The sequence below is a fragment of the Porites lutea genome, chromosome 14 (genome assembly GCF_958299795.1).
Source record: "Porites lutea chromosome 14, jaPorLute2.1, whole genome shotgun sequence".
NCBI lineage: Eukaryota > Metazoa > Cnidaria > Anthozoa > Scleractinia > Poritidae > Porites > Porites lutea.
This window is the reverse complement of record NC_133214.1, coordinates 16,984,924-17,006,602: the sequence shown is the minus strand read 5'-3', so window position 1 is coordinate 17,006,602 and position 21,679 is coordinate 16,984,924. Positions and strand designations below refer to the sequence as shown.

The 21,679-nt window shown below is 37.2% G+C and overlaps 3 protein-coding genes across 4 annotated transcripts in view; all 3 read right to left on the bottom strand.

Annotated features, from left to right (window-relative positions):
* Positions 1–17,391, bottom strand: part of LOC140924861 (uncharacterized) — a 52,204-nt gene extending 34,813 nt beyond the window's left edge. Inside the window, exons 1-3 of the mRNA XM_073374863.1 lie at positions 17,144–17,391; positions 4,144–4,225; positions 3–1,281 (exon numbers count right to left, since the gene is read on the bottom strand). Of these exons, the coding sequence (XP_073230964.1) occupies positions 3–1,171 (1,169 nt within the window). The 5' untranslated portion in view covers positions 1,172–1,281; positions 4,144–4,225; positions 17,144–17,391. The remainder of the gene's footprint in view (positions 1–2; positions 1,282–4,143; positions 4,226–17,143) is intronic.
* Positions 5,577–15,790, bottom strand: LOC140924839 (uncharacterized). Of its 2 annotated transcripts, XM_073374843.1 has the most exons (3): positions 15,378–15,790; positions 7,347–7,380; positions 5,577–6,894 (listed from the first exon to the last, which is right to left on the bottom strand). In XM_073374843.1, exons 2-3 carry the CDS (start codon positions 7,369–7,371, stop codon positions 5,855–5,857), a joined length of 1,065 nt encoding a protein of 354 aa, XP_073230944.1. In that variant the 5' UTR covers positions 7,372–7,380; positions 15,378–15,790; the 3' UTR covers positions 5,577–5,854. The 2 variants fall into 2 exon arrangements, with proteins under 2 accessions (XP_073230944.1, XP_073230943.1); XM_073374842.1 differs by lacking the exon at positions 15,378–15,790 and having other exon boundaries at positions 7,347–7,555.
* Positions 7,626–15,383, bottom strand: LOC140924803 (uncharacterized). The gene has a single exon (XM_073374810.1). It carries the CDS (start codon positions 15,253–15,255, stop codon positions 7,639–7,641), a length of 7,617 nt encoding a protein of 2,538 aa, XP_073230911.1. The 5' UTR covers positions 15,256–15,383; the 3' UTR covers positions 7,626–7,638.
* Positions 17,392–21,679: the final 4,288 nt, after the last annotated feature.

Sequence of the window (21,679 nt, the reverse complement as noted above, 5' to 3'; positions counted from 1 at the left end):
GCCTGTCATAGGCGTTGCCAAGATTACAGTACGCTGTTCCTTCCCCTGCTCTGTCTCCCACTTCTTTCGAAATTTTGAGGTGTCGTTCAAGGTTCTCTATGGTTTTCTGGAAATCTCCAAGATTTCTATAGACGACGGCAAGATTACCGTACGCTTCTCCTTCTCCTGCCCTGTCTCCCACTTCTTTCTTAATTTTAAGGTTTTTTTCGTGGTACTCTATGGCTTTCTGGGAATCTCCAAGCCTTTCATAGGCGTTGCCAAGATTACAGTACGCTGTTCCTTCCCCTGCTCTGTCTCCCACTTCTTTCGAAATTTTGAGGTATCGTTCATTATACTCCATGGCTTTCTGGAAATCTCCAAGACTGCCATAGGCGACGCCAAGATTACAGTACGCTCCTCCTTCTCCTGCTCTGTCCCCCACTTCTGTCGAAATTTTGAGGTGTCGTTGATGGTAGTCTATGGCTTTCTGGAAATCTCCAAGACTGTGATAGGCGACGCCAAGATTAGCGTACGCTCCTTTTTCCCCTGCTCTGTCTCCCACTTCTGTCGAAATTTTGAGGTGTCGTTGATGGTAGTCTATGGCTTTCTGGAAATCTCCAAGACTGTGATAGGCGACGCCAAGATTACCGTACGCTCCTCCTTCCCCTGCTCTGTCTCCCACTTCTGTCGAAATTTTGAGGTGTCGTTCATGGTACTCTATGGCTTTGTGAAAATCTCCTAAACTTGTATAGGCGTTGCCAAGATTGCAGTACGCTCTTCCTTGTTCTGCCCTGTCTCCCACTTCTTTAAAAATTTTGAGGCCTCGTTGATGGTAGTCTATGGCTTTCTGGAAATCTCCAAGACTGCGATAGGCGATGCCAAGATTACCGTACGCTATTCCTTCCCCTGCTCTGTCTCCCACTTCTGTCGAAATTTTGAGGTGTCGTTGATGGTAGTCTATGGCTTTCTGGAAATCTCCAAGACAGTCATAGGCCACGCCAAGATTACCGTACGCTCCTCCTTCCCCTGCTCTGTCTCCCACTTCTGTCGAAATTTTGAGGTATCGTTCATGGTACTCTATGGCTTTCCGGAAATCTCCAAGTCTGTAATAGGCGATGCCTAGGGCCCGCTGGAAATCTTTAAAGTTGACATAGGCGTCGCCAATATTACCATCAATAGGTGTGGTTGTCATATTTTTTTTGCAGGCTTTGCTATTTCAGCTCGTCTGACAAAGGGTATACATATTGTGGTTTCTTTTTTCTTCTGATAACATTTGTCTTTATGTACTATAACGAAGAGGATCTGAAAAGTACGATTAAAAGCTAGAGTAAAAGCTTATTTATTAGCTCCATTACTATTGGTTTTGGTCTATCACAGTTGCATTTGATTTGCCTCAAAAAGAAATCCTTCTACGTGTTTTTCATCGTTGTATAATATGACTTGATGGACTGGAACCGCCGCCCGGTTAGCTCAATGGGATAAGCGCCAGTCTGCTGAGCGACTAGGCCGTAGGTTCAGACCCCGGCCTGACCAACACTCAGGGTCTTTAAATAATTGAGGAGAAAGTGTAATAGTTAGACTTTCTAGTCTTCTCGGATAAGGACGATAAACTGTAGGCCCCGTCTCACAAGCCCTTGCACGTGTAATAAACCTGTGGGACGTTAAAGAGCCCACACGGTCTTCGTAAAGTGTAGGGCACGTAGTGCCCGGTGTAGTGGTCTATCTCACTTTCACACTCATGTATGGGGGCATCATTACTCATGCCTTCATTACTTGTAAACTGCACCTTAAGCAGTCTGGCAAAGTCCCCCAACCAGTGTTGTAAATTATCCCTGAAAAGCCCTGAGGGGAGTGGATAATAAGATATTTACAGTTTACAATTTACTGGGGTCTTCTCTAAAAAAAGGAAAATATTAACATTCGTTTTAGTGATAATGACCGAAATAAAAAAAGAAAAGAAAAGAAACAGATTTACCATTGTTGTCCTCGCAGGGATTTCGCCCAGAAGGCGAAATCCCGAGGAGGTACTCCAGTAACTCGCGCGTATATTAAGAAAAGTACTTACAGTTGAAATATACAGTCAGTATGCCAGAAAAAATCTCGATTGGCTTGAACAGGGGCCGCGAGGAATCGGTTGGTAATGGTGACGTTTCTATTGTTTGCGCCCGCAAGTATGAAAGGGATAGGATGACGTAAAGACAGAAAATCCCGAAGGGACCGCTCAGGTAGATTTTGTGACATTTATAGCGACAGTCATTTTTCGATACTCTTTTGCGTCACGTGTTATCAGTGACATTCTATGGAGCAGTTTTTTTTGAAAGTTATAGACCAAAAGACACTCGTTAAGCGCAGATGAAGTTATAAGGAGCGTATAACTGTGTATATATAAACACTTGGAGAGTTTGCCAGACACGAGTTCACAAATCTTTGATTGGAAATCTTGCCAGACTCTCTTTCTCTCTCTTTGACCGGAATAATACTTAGCCCCAAACCAGCAAGACGAGTGAACAACGGCTAGCTTATCGCTAGCAGAACGATGGGCGATTACAGAAATTCGTCGACAACCAAATTCTGTGCTGACTTTTTCCGTGCTCACAGATGTCTTTCCGCTAGAAAGTTTAAATTAAGACTAGAATGCGCGAGCGTGAATTGATCAAACGTCCTTTTAATTTCTAAGGTTTACTTTCCGGTAAATAAAATGAACTGAATGTAAAAAGTGAAAGAGAAATATGGAAAAACTTAACTTCTAATTAAATCTTTTCTTATGGTTTAGAATAAACTATTCTCGAAACTGAGAATGTTTTGAGCAAAGCTGTGTAAATCGAACTGAAACTGTGCATGGAACCTTGCGTTTCCTGTATTTATCTCACCTATTGTATGGAATATGTGCGAAAATCTTCATTATGAATCGGTATATTTCAAAGAGCTACACAACGAGCAAGAATACTGTAACCGACAATATACAGAGCGAGGGCAGCTGTATAGTGTCAACTATTACTAGTTTAAACATGGTGCATTTTATCTATCTACTCATTGTACATTCATCTACCTCATTTCTACTGAAACTACTGAAGCTGTTGCCAACAAACTACAAACCGGGCCAGCGGAAACAAGTGAACTTATTTCTAAGGGTTAACATCTCTGGGTAACGGAACCCAATTGCTTAGCAATTGAAAAGAAAACCTATTTCTTTACCACCAAAGCACTGAGAAAGTAGTTGTCGTAAAGTGGTTATAAGTTTGTGTGCAACACATTGTAGTATAACCGCAGTAGTCAATCGATAAAAATCGGTAAATCGGATTTGATTGATATCGATTGTATCGATCAATCGGTAGAGATCGATGACACTCTCGTTTCGTTAATATATTTTGCTTGTTTTTTTCCGATTTCATCGATTTATATCGGAAGACATATCTGTTCAACTGTTCATTCAAAAATGAAAACTGATTTCATGCAAACAGTAAATTTGTGGACAATTGAGTTGCAATTGAGATTCGAAGGATCAAACAATTATCACATTTTAAAAACATATTTTTAAAAAATCTGAAAAATCTTATCTTTTCTTCAAAACCAGGTTTAAAATCTTCTTCTTGTTTATAGGTATCCAGTTTTTCACGATTTAGACCTGCCGCCCTTTCAAAATAACGTCAGTGTAGTTCCGCGGGTGTAGTTACATACCGGAGAAGCCAATGGATAAAAATCGTCAGCAATCAAGTGATTTTTATCGATTGATAACGGAAACAGTGAAAATCTATGTAGGGAAATCTTTGAATGAATTTTAGACATCCCTTCGACTCGTGGGGATGTCTGAAATTCAGGCTAGGAAATCTTTACTTAGGGTTGTATTTCTCGTGATACTTGCCTGCGAGAAGTGAATGTAAAACCGAACCGTTTTTGTGTACAAAACGCATAATTTTAGAGAGAAACTTGTGTGTAAGCTAGGATATATTCAGTTTTACTGCTCTGGTCAAGCTTGTCATTGCTGCACAGAAGAAGATTAAACAAAGTTCAACTGCCAAGTCCTGTTTGTCTATTCCTTCAAAATCTGTATCCCAACATAAGGTTCGTCAGAAAGTTTCCCGGCGATTAACGCCAAAGGCATTTCTTCACTTTGGATAGGGAATTCTATCTGGTGTAACTGTAGCTAACGTATTAAATGCATACCTCAGTTCTAAATTCTCGAGTAATCTTGATAGTTCGCAAGAGGGTACAGCAGACAGTCCTTGATTCGTGGCGACGAAAGGGTCTACGAGAAAATAATAGATGGAGATTAAGAACCAAATGCATCTCTCAGCTAAATTGTAGTGTAACTTGAGCTAATACAATGCCTTCCTTGGTTATAAATTGCTGAGTCGTTTTGATATATAGTATAGTGCGCTTGATTTCTCACGACCAAATAGTCTACGAGGAAATCATATTTTGCAAAACAAGTTCACGTATAAAGTCAATTGAACTTTCAGAACTTTCCTTCACAATGTATAACCGAGCGGCGCGAGCGGTTCAACGCCGCCAACGGCAGGAGGCCAAAGAGCAGTGGCACAACGACATGAATCCTTTGGATGCAAGGAGTGGGCTTAAATGAATGTTTAATACAAAAGAAAAACGAAAACCTAATTACAAACAAAACTAACCACAAAACGAAGTAAAAGCTATTTAAAAATGAAATACATAAATACAGCGCGAGAATGAAACAATGAAATAAGGAAATGTTACGCAAAAATTACCAGAGGTCCAGACCTTCTGGGGAGTTAAGCTCCACAGCTAGATAGCCGAGCTAACTCAACTCGAGGAAACTAGACTAAAGTACTCGTATTTATACGCAAGTAAACAGATACTTATGTGATAGGAAACGAGTCAAAAGCATAAAATAGATAAATCACATCCTGATTAGAAGGGATTAAAATAAACGCCCAAGTCACGCCTAACTTGCAAAAAAATAGGTACGCAATGCGTACAGGTGTCTACTGCTAAAGTTCAGGTAATAGAGCAAAATAAGTGTGGAAATTTAGGTTTCCTTTTATCAAAAATTGGAGAGGGTATTTCTACTATTTTTTCGTATTGTTTGAGACCTATTTCAATGTGATAGTGTGTACCGTGTGATTGTTTTTGTTTTATAAAGGTAGCGTTTGTTTTGCTATTGTAATATAGATTCTCGGGTATCTTGGCAAGAGTGTTTAAATGAAATACGATATTTACTTCAAACGCAATTAATAGGGGAAGGGGGTTCCTGTGCTATTTAAACAAACATTTTTTGTCGTTAGTGTACCTTTTTAGCGGTATCTTAAATTCCGCATACAGCTTGCCAGAAGGCACTTTTTTTAGACAATTCGGGTGATTTGGGTTAAGAAATGTTTATTAGCCAATATGTTATGTACATTAGATGTAGTGCATGGTTCTCGAGGTGACCGGACATTTATGTACTTTGAACGATTTTACTTGAGAAATGTTTGGATAGAATTTAAACAAGTACAATACATGGTTCCTCGTTTCTTTTGCATACAAATACACTTTATGTAGTGCAATCTGTTTTCTGCTGTTCGCCTAACGCACTATTGTATTAATTTTTCAGTTACAATAATTAAAGATACGAGAAAACCAATAGTTGAAAATACACTTGATTATTATAATATATTACACAGTTGTACAAAGTAAATGTAAGCTTCAGCTATCGTATTTTGTTTGTAACCTTTGAAAGACTATTAATATAATCCTTACTTGACATTTCTAATTCCGATTACTCCATTCTATAATTTTGAAAACTATCATAAAAGTGTTATTATAATCAATTTTGTAAGCTTTCAAGATTTGCACTGCCTACCACTGAAGTCTGATGGTATAGAAAAAGCGAAAAAGTTTTGTCTGACTATTTAGTATTCTATAGAAGTTCGATTATGTGATTGGACCGTGTATTAATTTTTATTTTAATATTTTCAATTTGAAGTAATCTTTCTGCTATTTGATCTGTGTTGGAATCTCTGGTAAGGCTTATTTTGGACAATAAGCCTTCCATGACATCTGTCAGAGCAGTAAGCCAGCAATCTTTTCCGTCTATTTCGGCGCAAAGGCGTGCAGACATTCCGTTTTGTGCGGCTTTAACTTTTTGACTTGTTCCACATGAAGTGCATTTGAGAACAGTTGAACCCACTGCATGCGGCATTTTTTTCTTGCAAGACTTTATTTGGCATGTCATGAAGACATTTACTTTGTCAACAAATTTAAATTCTTGGATAACAATTTCCTTCTCAGTATTTGAAAGAAGCTGTGGGCCTTTCACTTCAGTTAGTTGGAGGTCTGCTTTTTGGAATGTTGTTGTTGGTGTGGTACCCAGTAATGTCATTCCTGAATAATTCTTCACGCTAAGATTTTGGAAGCTGTAAGTGTTTCCACTCTCTAGTTGGGTTAGCAAGTTATCCCAGATGTGTATAGTGGCAGAACCGGTGCGATCTTCAATCACACAGTCTTCTTTTACGTATCCCTTTTCGCCATTGCGTTTAATTACTTCTTTGTTAGGATTTTGACCAAGTGTTAGGTGGCCTTGTACATTAACCTTTTGATTTCTTGTCAGAGTTTGGATTTCATTCAGTGTTATATCTGTCGCACTGGAGATTGTTTCCTTGGCCTCCCCTTGCTTTGTCGATGGAGCTGTGGACAGAAAGTTGACATCACTGCTGCTAGCTTGGACAATTGAGCTTGTTTGGTTGACAAAGATTGTATCTTCTTTTTCATTAATATTGACAATTTTAGCTGGACTTTTTGTAACTTGGAAATGCAATGCTTGAGCATGTGAATTCTTGTCAAATCCAACCACTCTTGTGAATTTAGTTGGTGATGTTTGAAGGTCAAAATTGTAGTACAATTTTCCAGACCTTGCTTTTTTAATGGGCGATAATGAGTGAACGTAACCAACGTCACTATCTGCAATAGAGCAATAATAATGTGAGAAACACATATTAGAAGTGGAGAAGAGGATATAAAGATAATGTAATGAGAGTGGAAGTAGCATTATGCAGCATGGAGCTGTTGGTTATTATTGATCTGTAAACAGCAAAATTTACGGAATTTTTCTTTATCAGTCTTTTCGCAAATAAATCCTATAATTGTTATTAAATTAAAATAGTTTAATATATTACGTTAGTTGCAGTAATAAAAAAGTAGCAGATTTTGAATTTTTTAGTAAAAGAAGACCTTCGGTGCATGAAAATGTATTGAGTTGTATTGAATGTAATTTAGGTAAGTTGTGATGATATTGACCAATAGTAAATATCTAAGACTAATGTTTCTATATATTAGGTACTTTTATATGTATCTTATTTAACGAAACGCTTCGTGAATTTACAAAGTGATAAATACTCTACTTGGCCGCTTACCTTTTCGCTTTGAACTCTCAGCCATTCTTCTCAGCTGATGAAAAAAAAGGAAGGGAAGGGTTTAAAAAAAATGCTTCAATAAAAAAATGTGAGATCTTATTATACCACCACTTGGAAATAACACATGGAATAATTTGGGCAAGTTACAACATGCGATTTCTGAAAGATTTTTTTCAGTTAGTTTTTGTTGTAGGTGAAAGTTTTAGCCAAATAATTGAAAGGGAAACGTATATTGTTATTTTTACAGTAAATAATTGGCTCTTGTTAGCGTGTGTTTAAGGAATGGTTTTCATTAACAAATATTATATGGGAAGGCTAACCAGATGGCTTTATGATCAGTGAAATATGTTTCTAATGTTCCTGAAGTGGTATCAGCATGTGAATGTGGTAGGAAATTTGTGTATATGTGGTCAATTGTTGTTCTGTTATCAGTTGTATAATGTGAAATCAGTTGTTTATAATTTCTTTCTGTCACAAGAAGGTTATAGAGAGGTCTTCTTTCAATTTCATTCATCCAGTTAACATTAAAATCTCCAATGATAATATTGTATTGGAAGGAAATGTTGTCCAATACTTGAATAAGTGACTGGCATAAAAGTGTGAGAGAAATTTTTGGTGAACGGTAGATTGCTGTTATTGTTACATTTGGCAGGGTAGATACTTTTACAACTGTTATCTCAATGCCATTTGTATTGGAATTGTAGGGGAAGCCAGGTGCAAAAGAGTGTCGACTATAAATTGCAGTACCACCATAGGGTCTTGTGTTAAAAACCTGGTTATCATTTCGAAACAAATGATATCCTTGTATGATGTACATGTTATCATCATCAAGTGGACTGAACCTAGACTCTGAGCAGATAATTAAATCGGCACTGTTGAAATTGTGTTCGTTGCGTAAATCGTCAATATGTTTATGAAGTGATCTTGCATTTAGAAAACATAATTTGAAAAAAGATGAACTAAGTTCATAAAGGCGAGGAACACAAAGGTTAAGGGAGGCCTTTGTTCGTAATCTGACCATTTCAGTTTTAACATCCGAATGAACGTGAATTTTGCTCTCACATAGGTCCGTAATGTACAATCCTTCAATAGCTGTTACTCGACTTAACGCAACATAATGTACATGAGGTATTTTCCTTTTTGTTTCCAAATTTACAACTATTCTTGTTTCAGTATCCCCCTGAGATCGATGTACAGTTTTAGCAGCAGCTGGCCGTAAAGGAAATTGCTTTCGAACAACTCGAGCACTTTTGGTTTTGCCAACAGCAAACTGCACAGTCACAGGTTTTATTGGAGTCCAAGTGTGTTGAATTGATTGCGTATATAGATGCCTATTTTCGTGTCTTGTTCTTTGCCCTACATTGCTGTGGTCAAATAATACCCAAATTATTCCAGTTGGTTTTTGTATTTGATGTAGCTGAATGAATTTAACCACTCCAGCTGCACCATTTGTAATGCCATCTTCTGTCCGTACATTTATGGCTGTTTCTACTCTTTCACCTTCACTCAGTTTAAGATTTGATCTTAGCTGTTTAGTTTTTCTTGGATCGTTAGGTATTTGGTTCATTATCTTCCTCCTTAGTTCTAAAGAATTTGCTCCAACTACACTGTCCTGTGCTTTGACATTAAACTTTTTGTTTAAAGACGCATTGTGAACTTTTTCGTTGAACTCATTAACTTTTTTGTTCTGTATAAATAAGTGAGGTGCATCTGAGGGGTATGTTGAGCTATTTGGTGTAATAAGTCTATCTTTTACTTTTAAGAGATCATCGTTTGTGTGATTTCCTTCTCTAAGTCTGTTCAAAATTTCTGCAAATGCTTTACTCTCTCTTTGCCTCATGATTTCATGAAGCTCAAACATTTTAAAATGCTCTTTCCATAAGTTTGGTAGAAGTACCCCATATTGCAAATCTTCAATATCGTTAAAAATATAACCATCCATAACTGGCTTTAGCTGAAATAAATCCCCTATTGCAATGATACTAACTCCTCCAAAATCATCTTTACTGCCCTTTATATCTTTTAATCTGCAGTTTATCTGAATATTAAACATGCAGTTACCAACCATAGAAATTTCATCCACAAATATTAGTTTAAGTTTTCCGAGTTTACACCTAAGGGTATTAAGTCTACTAGAATCGAGGGGCTTGTAATTTTTTAGTGATTGATTTGCTGGTATCGCCAAAGCACTATGTATAGTGTTTCCTTTTATGTTGTAACTTGCCTTCCCCGTTGGTGCTAGTAATAACACTTTTATGTCGTGGAAATCTTCTCCTGCATTATGGTTATAATATTTTAGAGCTGCTTGATATAGCGCTTTAACGAGCCAAGATTTACCAACGCCAGCTCCTCCACTTAGAAAGCTGTAAAATGGCTTGTCAGACGTTTTAATGAGATGTAAAATATGATAAAAGAACTCTTTCTGCTGTTTGTTTAACTTTTGGACCATTTGTCGGTATTCTTGATCAGGCAGTTCATTTAATATAAGAACATCATCATTAGCTGTATTTGGAGTAATGCCAATGTCTTCTGATAAATCATACGTTTCATTGAAGTCAGGATGCAAGTCATTTAGACCTTCAGTTTGATCTTGGAGCTCTGTATGCTGTGTGTTTGGTGCAATTGTATCAAAGGAATTGTCGTCTACATCTTTCAAATGTTTTTGAATTTCATCTAGTTGTTGACTGAAAAATGCATACTGGGTCATCTGTTTTGAGATTTCTTCTTTTAAGAGGCAGAAGCGTTCTTCAAATGTAGAGCAATTCCGTATGAGGTCTGTCTTTTCATTTCTCCATGGAGAAAAAAGCATAATTAATTCACGGTAATGTTTTTCGGGGTTAGTCTCTTTGTTAAACCAAACACTTCTTATAATCCTTGCTTTTGACCGTTTCTTACTTTTATCAGCGTCTTCATTATTATTCTCAGAGTCATCATCACTATTTTTTTCATCGATAGTGTGTTCCTGTAGTAGACTATCAGCATCAAATTTTCGTGTTTTCTTCCTATAAGGTTTTCGATATGAATCATACCATGCTGCCCAATCTGCCAAAGTCACGTTAGTAAAGTTATGAGGCCTTTCAGTATATCTTTTGAGAAGACCTCCGGTGTGTATGTCTTCACAATCATCTTCCATCATTTCAATTTCATTCATAGACTTCAATAGGTCAACTCTTTCATCGGGAGGCGCAGTAGGTATAAATATTACTTGTCGTGATGATTTTTTCATTGGAATTTGAAGCACTAAATAAACTGCTTCTTGGGCTGATATTTCTACACTGTTCAGAAATTTATTGCCTATATCTCTTACTTGCTGTTTTATGCTAGCATTTCCATTCTTAGCCTCATCACACGCCTTTCGAAGTAATTCACTCATACCTTTCTGTGCTTTTGATATATAGGATACAATGTACACTGCACAAGCATAAACATCAAGGATAAATTGTATGTCCATGTTAGCTCTCCACGCGCTGAGACACGGTGCATTGTAGTTGTTAATTCTTAACTCATTTGGCTTCCTTTTTAGGAATACAGTTGGAGAATTAAGTGATGAACGCAATGCTAGTAGATAATCTTCTTCCGTTACATTTAGATGAGACAGAAGCTCATTAAAAGTAATACTTTGACCTTCTTTTAGGTCATTTAATTCTTTCTTAATACGTGTCCACATTTCTTTATAATTTTTAAGCAAGTGTGGTTCAATGTCCTTATCAAGAGGATGCAAGATCTGAGTTGTTTCCATAGGAGGCTGTGGATAGTTGAATCTACATTCATTTTTCTTTCTTTTCCTACACGAATGTGAATGTCGATGAATTTGCCTGTTCACTAAGGTGATTAGGTTTAAATTGCCAGATGGCTTTTGGCAGGTAATAATGCTATCAATGAACGAGATGACTTCATTATCATCGTCGATTCCAAATATTGGTGCATTTTTTATCCATAGCAACATGTGGATATGAGGTGAACCTCTTTGCTGATATTCAACTCTATAAAACCAATCAGAAATTGATCCTAACGGTGAAACATTACTCATGAGAAAAGTGCTCAAAAACTGATTGAATTGGTAATCAAAATGTCTTGCACATGTTACTGGATCGCTTTGGATTAATCTACATTTCTGTTCCCAATTTAAGTTCACAAGTTCATTATCAGAATATTCTTTACCATCCACCAATTTACCAAGAATTTTTAATAGGTGTATCCACTGTGTCTCTGCAGAAGAAAAACTACAAAATAGAGTTGCTGGGCCTAGCTGTCTTATCATTGCAAAGAGATCTTTTTTAGCAGTTTCAAAATAAGGCGGGGAACCTCGTAATGCTCTTAAAAATTTAAACCCTTCATCAAGATGAACTAATTTTTCTAAAGCTCCTTGCTTTTTTAAATGCCCAGCAGTAAGAGAACTGTTGAGACCTTTGCATTTTCGCATTGCAATCTGCGATTTACCTAAGAGAATTTTCATTTGTAACTTTTTGGCTTTAAAAAAAATATTTTCAACGCACATTGCTGCTCTTCGATCGGAACGTCGCAATTCAGATTTACATATATCACTATAATGAACTGGTACAAGTCGTTTGTCATTTTCAGTTCGTTTTTGACCTAAAAATATACCAGGGTATGCTAATTCCTCAGAAAATTTGTCTCTAAAAATACTAAGAGGAGTAGAGCCTTCAGCTGGTGCAACATTAAGAATATTCTCGCGTTCGTTTTCGTCTAGAAAGTCAGTAGCTGTTAACATGGTGTCTGTAACTCCTGCTGGTATTTCATCTTCATCCTCACTCCAATTATTCTCATTTATACATGATAACTGATTATCTGCAGTTTTATTTTCAGAATTGCATGTGATCACATTTTCACTATTTTCTAAAGACTTGTTGTGTGGCTTATCTTGAGTTCTCGAAATATTCTCAACAAAATTTGATTGCCAGTCACAGTTAACAGTTATTCCCTCTTCTTTGTAAAGATCACTATTAGTGATAAGCCAATCGGCTGCTTGCACCACTTTATGCGGTCTTACATTCAACGATAATGCAAAACTCTTATATTGCAATTTTCTTTTCAACTGTACTTTAATTGTTCCAGTTTCATTTTCTAACCTAGGTAGTAGGTTGACTGTGCTACTGACATCTGCTGGTACATTAACAATATTTCCATTTATTTTCAATTGATTTCCTCTTGGAGCCTGCATTAGTTTTACAAATGCTAATCGTGGGGCAAGTAATCTCCATTCTAACTCATTTAAGTCCAAAAATGGTGGTTTAGTTTGAAATTGCATCCCATTAACAGCAGCAAATGGTGGAACTTTATTTTTTTTTAAATGCATTTTGCATGTGTTACATAACCACTCTTTGTTGTCCACACTTGTTTTATTCAACAGACATTCGGAAACATTTGGATTACTTAATTTAAAATTGTCCGCAAGGGAAACACTATGTTTGTACCATAATTGATCACAACAAGTACAGATGTAAAGTGGACCTTTGGAGACAATAGTATGAAAATTGGAAATTAGATTATCAATAGACCTTTCATACTGTTTATTTTCATGAAGTCTTTCTTCTGTATCATTCTTTTCTGCAAATATTGGTTGCTGTAAATTTTTAGATTGTGGAAGTGCACCTGATGTATGTTTGTTTTGTGCAGCAATAAACCGTTGTGTGTTTTTGGGTTGTGCGAGTCCCTCTGCTGTAGTTTTTCTTTGTTCAGTTTGCCGTTGCTTTGTGTATTTACATTGTTTGGATAGCCTTTTTTCTCCACAGTCACTATTTTGATTGGCGTTTCTTTTTTGTGTGTTTTTGGATTGTGCAAGTTCCTCGGCTGTGGATTTTTTTTGTACACTTCGCCGTTGCTGTTTGTATTTACGTTGTTTGGATAGCCGTGTTTCTCTACACTCATCGTTTTCGTTGGCCCTTCTTTTTCTCATATATGTCCTGAAATAATCATTTTTGTGATATTCAATGGCGGAAGAACTCTTTGATTCATGTATGCTAGTGCTGCAACTGTTTGTTATTTGTGTTCTAAATAATTCTGGAACATCTGGAACTGTAGAGACATAATGAACCTCATTTATGTGGCCTAAGTAAATAGTCCTTTGTTCTCCTTGTAAGGTCACGGCAGGTTCAATTATTGTCCTCTCTGTAAAATTTTGATGAGATTCTATGATATGTAGTGTTATACCTAGTGCATTTGCTACAGCCTGCACTATGAGACCATCACACCATGTTCCTTGCATGGACATAGTATTTAAATAGCCTAACCATGAATTTGCAACATTGCTCTCAATAAATTCTTCTGGGTGTTCCTTAAGATACTGAATACCAGCATCTCGAATTGCAAAATGACAATCTGGAGTGCCACACAACTGATGTGAAACAGCTTTAAAAAAACAATCTCCATCACCACCAACATCTAGTGGCCTTAAGCCGATCGTTCTTAATCTTTGTGTTAATAAAGCAAATGGCAATTGTGTGGGTCCTGGATTCAGTTCAATATCACCGGAAATTAACAGTTTCCTTCTTGCTACACGAAATATATCTTGAAGTAGTGATGACCTTAATGAGACATGTAATTTACTCTCTCTTTGAAAAAGAAAGGAATTTGAGTAAGAAATAATTGGATATCTCTTTAAAATCTTTCGTCCTGAGGAGCTAATCTTATCAAATGAACTGTTTTTGATTTCTTTGTTTTTCGCTGAGGTACTCAAGCAGACTACCTTAATATTACGACGCTTACAATAAAACTTGCTGAAGAAACAATCGTTTCTATATTTATGCATCATATAGTAAGTTTTATAGTTAGCTGCTATGCTTCTTAGTCTAGATGAAGGGGGAGACAAATTCCTGAGTGTTAATTTTCGAGTTCTTCGAAGCACTCGTTTCTTCATTGACTTTAAAATCTTTTTCAAATTTATCCTAGATGGTTCACGGCTCCTACTTTTATACGCTTTATAACCTCTTTCTCTTTGTCTTACTGTTTTCCTCCAATTATTCTCATGTAGATCTACTTGATGCAAGTATGTAACATATACATCACGACCTCCATCGCCTTTTGTCAAGTGCAAGCTCACCATATGTTGACTTTTGTCACACAGAGTCTCGAGAACATCGATAAATTTCATACGATACTTGTATTTAACACTTTCTGTAAAGTTTAAAGAAAATTGAAGATTTAGGACAGGAATATATAAAAACAGTTTTCTTGAAGCCAATTTATTCTTGTGAAATGTGCAAACTAATTTGTGGCAAATCAAGTTGTCATATTTTGTATTGCTGTTGCGCAAAACTGCAATTGCTCGCATTCCTTCCTGACTGCAAAACTCTGTTACTTTTACACATTTAGAAAGATCGAGAACATATGGAAGGTAAAAACGGTAACTAAAAGACAGTAGATTTGAAAACAACCCAAGGTATAGAGAAGAAAGTAGAAGGTTAGGGAAAGGAATATAGGTAAAAAGATCTCTTAAATCCAATTTATTCTTGTGGACAGGATAAAGATATTTTTTTACAATTGCCCGCATTCCTTCCCGACTACAAAACTCTGCCTGATCACTTACACAATTGGCGAGATCGAGAAAATATGGAAGGTAAAAACGGTAACTAAAAGACAATAAATATGAAAATAGCCCAAAATTGAAGTTAAAGAAACAAACATACTGTTCTGGAGAGCTCACAACTCTTAGTAAGCTTCCTGCTTTTTTGCTTTTCTCTAATGAGTAGGACATTTTATTTGTATTCTGCTTTTGTAACCGTGCTAGTGTGCCTCGAGTTTGAGACCAAAGTGGGTCGATTTGTGCCCGAAGTGGGTCTATTTTTGACCAAAGTGGGTCGCTTTGTGAATTTCTAAACATCTTCAAGGTTCTGTGAACAACAGACAGCGTTGTTTCATCGGGTGCTAGAAGAAAGCAGTTACGATGCATGTCTCATTCATTGGCCGATTAAACTGCTGCGAAGTAAATAATGCTCCAAAACATTAAATTGTTTCTCCAACTTTTTACGTGAAAAGTTAATTACAAAAACAAATTACAAAACTAAAACTTACCCTCAGCAAAACACGCTCCGTATATTCCCACTACTCTGAAGTCTTCACCGCACGCCCAAACAGCATACAATGACTGCACTGAGTTATCTCGTTCCATGACTTCAGTTTATAGGGATTTATGTTCGGACATATTTAATCGCTCTGTTTCACTTGTGATTGGTTGAGATTGGAAGTGCGATAATTTATTGACTACCTACGGATTATCGATTTTAACAAACTTTTTCTACAGTTTTCATGATGTTCATGGCTTAGTGTCTTCTGCGCAAGCGCAGTAGACACAAAAATAGGTGTTGAAAAGAGAAACGATAAAACACGATAGCAAAAAAAAAACTAGGCACAGGAAAAACAAACCTAAGAAAATACCAGTCCTACGCATATCTAAAAGATAAGTAAGTAAAACTACAAAAATACGTGATTAAACCTAGTAAATGAACAGGGAATTTGACTAAACAATAGGGATGGTGACCTTTCTAGACGGTGAGCGTAAACCGATCTACTGGCGTCTACAGAATTGCAAATAAGCCAAAAGAATACAAAAAAAAAACTATAACTGTGTAACTAAAAACATAATAAAACGATCTCAGGGGCGGATCTAGGGGGAGGATGCAGGGAGTGCGCACCCCCCCCCCACCCCCTCAGATGACCTGCAGTTTTCTTATACAACTGGTATTCTGCAAAAAAAACAACTATGTGGTTTATTGGTGTTGAAGTAGAGCAAGAGACGAGTGCACCCCCTCCTAAAAAAAATCCTGGATCCGCCGCTGGATCTGTAAGTCTCTTAAGGAACTATAAAAGTGACTCTGTCACAACAAAATAACAGGACCTGCACAAAACTAACCTGGGCGACAATCAAACCTTTTACCAAGTGAATGGTGAATCTTGTATGAGGGATTTTTCCCTTCATTTAGCTTTCAGTTTCACTTTCATGAACTTACGTCAACAAAATTGACGTAAGTGCTTCCAGAAATGGAGCCAACCATGAAAATTTAATGAAGCGTATGAGGCGTGACATTAAATCTAACAAACAGTTATCAACATTTCTCTGAACAAAATGACAAAGAGCTCTAAAAAAAGATCTTACAACAGATTCTGTAGACTGATGGAAGCTTCCGCGGATGAAGTTGGTCGGATACTTCATGTTTTTTCTCCGAAAACTGCTGGAAAAATATGCCTTATGGCCGGTCTTGTGATTGACCTTCTGACTGTGTGTGTGAGTTTTTATAAAATGAGTTCCATTCCTAGTATTGTGTAACAGTGACAAATTCCTTTCCCGCTAACCAAGCGAGTTGCAGAGTTAGTTTTCCCCTTGTCCTTCATACGCCGAAGTCGCTCGAATTCCCTTAACGCTTATTTCCCCGATTTGTGTTTGGAAGGACAAACCTTTCGTCACAGCTGAAAACAGTTCACTGATTACGGTTCCTTTTGATCCTATACTCATACACACTCTGGCCCAAACACCTATTTTCTACATATGAATGCTATTGATCTTGCTTAAATTTAATTAAATTGATCTTTTCAGTAAAAATAGAAGCATTCTGTAAGCTAGGATATATTCAGTTTTAGCTCTGGTCAAGCTTGTCATTGTTGCACAGAAGAAGATTAAACAAAGTTCAACTGCCAAGTCCTGTTTGTCTATTCCTTCAAAATCTGTACCCCAACATAAGGTTCGTCAGAGAATTTCCCGGCGATTAACGCGGAAGGCATTTCTAAACGTTGGATAGGGAGTTCTATTTGGTGTAACTGCAGCTAACGTATTAAATGATTACCTCAGTTCTAAATTCTCGAGTAATCTTGACAGTTCGCAAGAGGGTACAGCAGACAGTCCTCGATTCGTGACGACGAAATGGTCTACGAGGAAATAATAGATGGAGATTAAGAACCAAATGCATCTCTCAGGTAAATTGTAGTGTAACGTGAGCTAATACAATGCCTACCTTGGTTATAAATTGCCGAGTCGTTTTGATATATAGTATAGTTCGCTTGATTTGTCACGACGAAATAGTCAACGAAGAAATCATATTTTGCAGAACAAGTTCATGTATAAAGTCAGTTGAATTTTCCTTCACAAATAGCAAGATTTGTACAAAACTAACCTGGGCGACAATCAAACCTTTTCCCAAGTGAATGTTGAACCTTGTATGAGGGATTTTTTCCTTCATTTAGCTTTCAGTGTCACTTTCACGGACTTACGTCAAAAAAAGTGACGTAAATGCTTCCAGAAAGGAAGCCAACCATGAAAATTTGATGAAGCGTATGAGGCGTGACATTAAATTAGTTATCAATATATCTCTGAACAAAATGACAAAGAGCTCTAAAAAAGATCTTACAACAGGTTAATTCTGTAGACTGATGGAAGCTTCCGCAGATGAAGTTGGTCGGATACTTCCTGTTTTTTCTCCGAAAACTGCTGGAAAAATATGCCTTATGGACGGTCTTGTGATTGACCTTCTGACGAGGCTCTCACTGCATGTGTGTAAGTTTTTAACTGGGCTGCCTGTGGCGCAGCCCAATTTATCAAATGAGTTCCATTCCTAGTATTGTGTAACAGTGACAAATTCCCTTCCCGCTAGCCAAGCGAGTTGCAGGGTTATAGCTTTCCCCCTTGTTGTTCATACGCCGAAGTCGCTCGAATTCTCTAAACGCTTATTTCCCGATTTGTGTTTAAAAGGACAAAACCTATAGTCACAGCTGAAAACAGTTCACTGATTACGGTTTCTTTTGATCCTTTACTCATAAACACTCCCAAACACCTATTTTCTGCATATGAATGCTATTTATCTTGCTTAAACTTAATTAAATTGATCTTTTCAGTATAAATAGAAGCATTCTGTAAGCTAGGATATATTCAGTTTTAGCTCTGGTCAAGCTTGTCATTGCTGCTCAGAAGAAGATTAAACAAAGTTCAACTGCCAAGTCCTGTTTGTCCATTCCTTCAAAATCTGTACCCCAACATAAGGTTCGTCAGAAAGTTTCCCGGCGATTAACGCCAAAGGCATTTCTTAACTTTGGATTATAGGGAGTTCTATCTGGTGTAACTGCAGCTAACGAATTAAATGCATAACTCAGTTCTAAATTCTCGAGTAATCTTGATAGTTCGCAAGAGGGTACAGCAGACAGTCCTTGCCTCGTGACGAAGAAAGGGTCTACGAAAAAATAATAGATCTAGATTAAGAACCAAATTTATCTCTCAGGTAAATTCTAGTGTAACTTGAGCTTATAAAATGCCTACCTTGATTATAAATTGCCGAGTCGTTTTGATATATAGTATAGTTCGCTTGATTTGTCACGACGAAATAGTCAACGAGGAAATCATATTTTGCAGAACAAGTTCATGTATAAAGTCAATTGAACATTCCTTCACAAAATAACAGGACCTGCACAAAACTAACCTGGGCGACAATCAAACCTTTTACCAAGTGAATGTTGAATCTTGTATGAGCGATTTTCCCCTTCATTTAGCTTTTATTTCCACTTTCATGAACTTACGTCAACAAAATTGACGTAAGTGCTTCCAGAAATGGAGCCAGCCATGAAAATCTAATGAAGCGTATGAGGCGTGACATTAAATCTAATATACAGTTATCAACATTTCTCTGAACAAAATGACAAAGAGCTTTTATTAAAAAAGATCTTACAACAGGTTCTGTAGACTGATGGAAGCTTCCGCAGATAAAGTTGGTCAGATACTTCCTGTTTTTTCTCCGAAAACTGCTGGAAAATATGCCTTATGGCCGGTCTTGTGATTGACCTTCTGACTGTAGGTGTGTGAGTTTTTATAAAATGAGTTCCATTCCTAGTATTGTGGAACTTTGCCACTACCCAAGCGAGTTGCAGAGTTAGTTTTCACCCTTGTTGTTCATACGCCGAAGTCGTTCGAATTCTCTTAACGCTTATTTCCCCGATTTGTATTTGGAAGGACAAAACCTATAGTCACAGCTGATAACAGTTTAATTACGGTTCCTTTTGATCCTATACTCATAAACACTCCCAAACACCTATTTTCTGCATATGAATGCTATTGATCTTGCTTAAACTTAATTAAATTGATCTTTTCAGTATAAATAGAAGTATTCTGTAAGCTAGGGTATATTCAGTTTTAGCTGTGGTCAAGCTTGTCATTGCTGCACACAAGAAGATTAAACAAAGTTCAACTGCCAAGTCCTGTTTGTCTATTCCTTCACAATCTGTACCCCAACATAAGGTTCGTCAGAACGTTTCCCGGCGATTAACGCCAAAGGCATTTCTTAACTTTGTATAGGGAGTTCTATCTGGTGTAACTGCAGCTAACGTATTAAATGATTACCTCAGTTCCGGCCAGTAAATTCTCGAGTAATCTTGATGGTTCGCAAGAGGGTGCAGCAGACAGTCCTTGATTCGTGACGAAGAAAGGGTCTACGAGGAAATAATAGATATAGATTAGGAACCAAATGCATCTCTCAGCAAAATTCTAGTGTAACTTGAGCTAATACAATGCCTACCTTGATTATAAATTGCCGAGTCGTTTTGATATATAGTATAGTTCGCTTGATTTGTCACGACGAAATAGTCAACGAAGAAATCATATTTTGCAAAACAAGTTCATGTATAAAGTCAATTGAACATTCCTTCACAAAATAACAGGACCTGCACAAAACTAACCTGGGCGACAATCAAACCTTTTACCAAGTGAATGTTGAATCTTGTATGAGCGATTTTTCCCTTCATTTAGCTTTTATTTCCACTTTCATGAACTTACGTCAACAAAAGTGACGAAAGTGCTTCCAGAAATGGAGCCAACCATGAAAATTTAATGAAGCGTATGAGGCGTGACATTAAATCTAACATACAGTTATCAACATTTCTCTGCGAACAAAATGACAAAGAGCTCTAAAAAATATCTTACAACAGGTTCTGTAGACTGATGGAAGCTTCCGCAGATGAAGTTGGTCGGATACTTCCTGTTTTTTCTCCGAAAACTGCTGGAAAAATATGCCTTATGGCCGGTCTTGTGATTGACCTTCTGACTGTATGTGTGTGAGTTTTTATAAAATGAATTCCATTCCTAGTATTGTGGAACAGTGACGAATTCCTTTCCCGCTAGCCAAGCGAGTTGCAGGATTAGTTTTCCCCCTTGTTGTTTATACGCCGAAGTCGCTCGAATTCTCTTAACGCTTATTTCCCCGATTTGTGTTTGGAAGGACAAAACCTATCGTCACAGCTGAAAACAGTTCACTGATTACGGTTCCTTTTGATCCTTTACTCATAAACACTCCCAAACACCTATTTTCTGCATATGAATGCTATTGATCTTGCTTAAACTTAATTAAATTGATCTTTTCAGTATAAATAGAAGTATTCTGTAAGCTAGGATATATTCAGTTTTAGCTCTGGTCAAGCTTGTCATTGTTGCACAGAAGAAGATTAAACAAAGTTTAACTGCCAAGTCCTGTTTGTCTATTCCTTCAAAATCTGTACCCCAACATGAGGTTCGTCAGAAAGTTTCCGACGATTAACGCCAAAGGCATTTCTTAACTTTGGATAGGGAGTTCTACCTGGCGTAACTGCAGCTAACGTATTAAATGCATACCTCAGTTCTAAATTCTCGAGTAATCTTGATAGTTCGCAAGAGGGTACAGCAGACAGTCCTTGATTCGTTTTCTCCAAAAACTGCTGGAAAAATATGCCTCTTGTGGATGGTCTTGTGATTGACCTTCTGACGATGCTTATTTTTGAGCTATAAATAGCTCATATGTCAGTGGTTTGAGCGTATGTGCCTGGTATGTATCTTTGTGGATTTGTATGTTCGGATATTTTTTGCGGGGGCCAATAAGGTTGAAGCTACTATGAGTTGATGTATAGGAACCAATGAGATTTTGGCATCTATTAACCGTTAATGACATTTTATTACGGCTAAAGGTGTTAATAAACATAACATTGAAATATCTTCATGATTCAAACGGTGAGTACAGTGATACAGCTGTTGACAGGTCCATATTTTAGTGTGGGTGCTGCTTCAAGACATTTGACCTAATTGGGCTATCGCGAACGGTACAACGTACGTATTTCATAATTTATGAGTTCTGTTTCACCTGATTCAAGGTATAGTATAAAACATCATATATTTTTCAAAGTTCTTCCAATAAAACAATAATTGAAATTTAGATATGGACTTTAATTCGGAAGTTTGCGGCCTATTAATTTTTGTTTTAGAAGTTTGAAAGGCAAGGCGAGTATTTTTAATACTGCCGTAAACAAGCTTTACTCTCTCGCTTACAAAGTTCAACAGACCTTTTTCGTACCGGCCAAAAAAAAAACATGAATTA

Excerpts from the sequence above, each read along its gene's own strand:
- LOC140924839 (XM_073374843.1), bottom strand. The coding sequence starts at position 7,371 with ATGGCTGAGAGTTCAAAGCGAAAAG. Across the intron at positions 6,895-7,346 it reads TGAGAGTTCAAAGCGAAAAG|ATAGTGACGTTGGTTACGTT; the intron begins GTAAGCGGCCAA and ends GCTCTATTGCAG.
- LOC140924803 (XM_073374810.1), bottom strand. The coding sequence starts at position 15,255 with ATGCATCGTAACTGCTTTCTTCTAGCACCCGATGAAACAACGCTGTCT.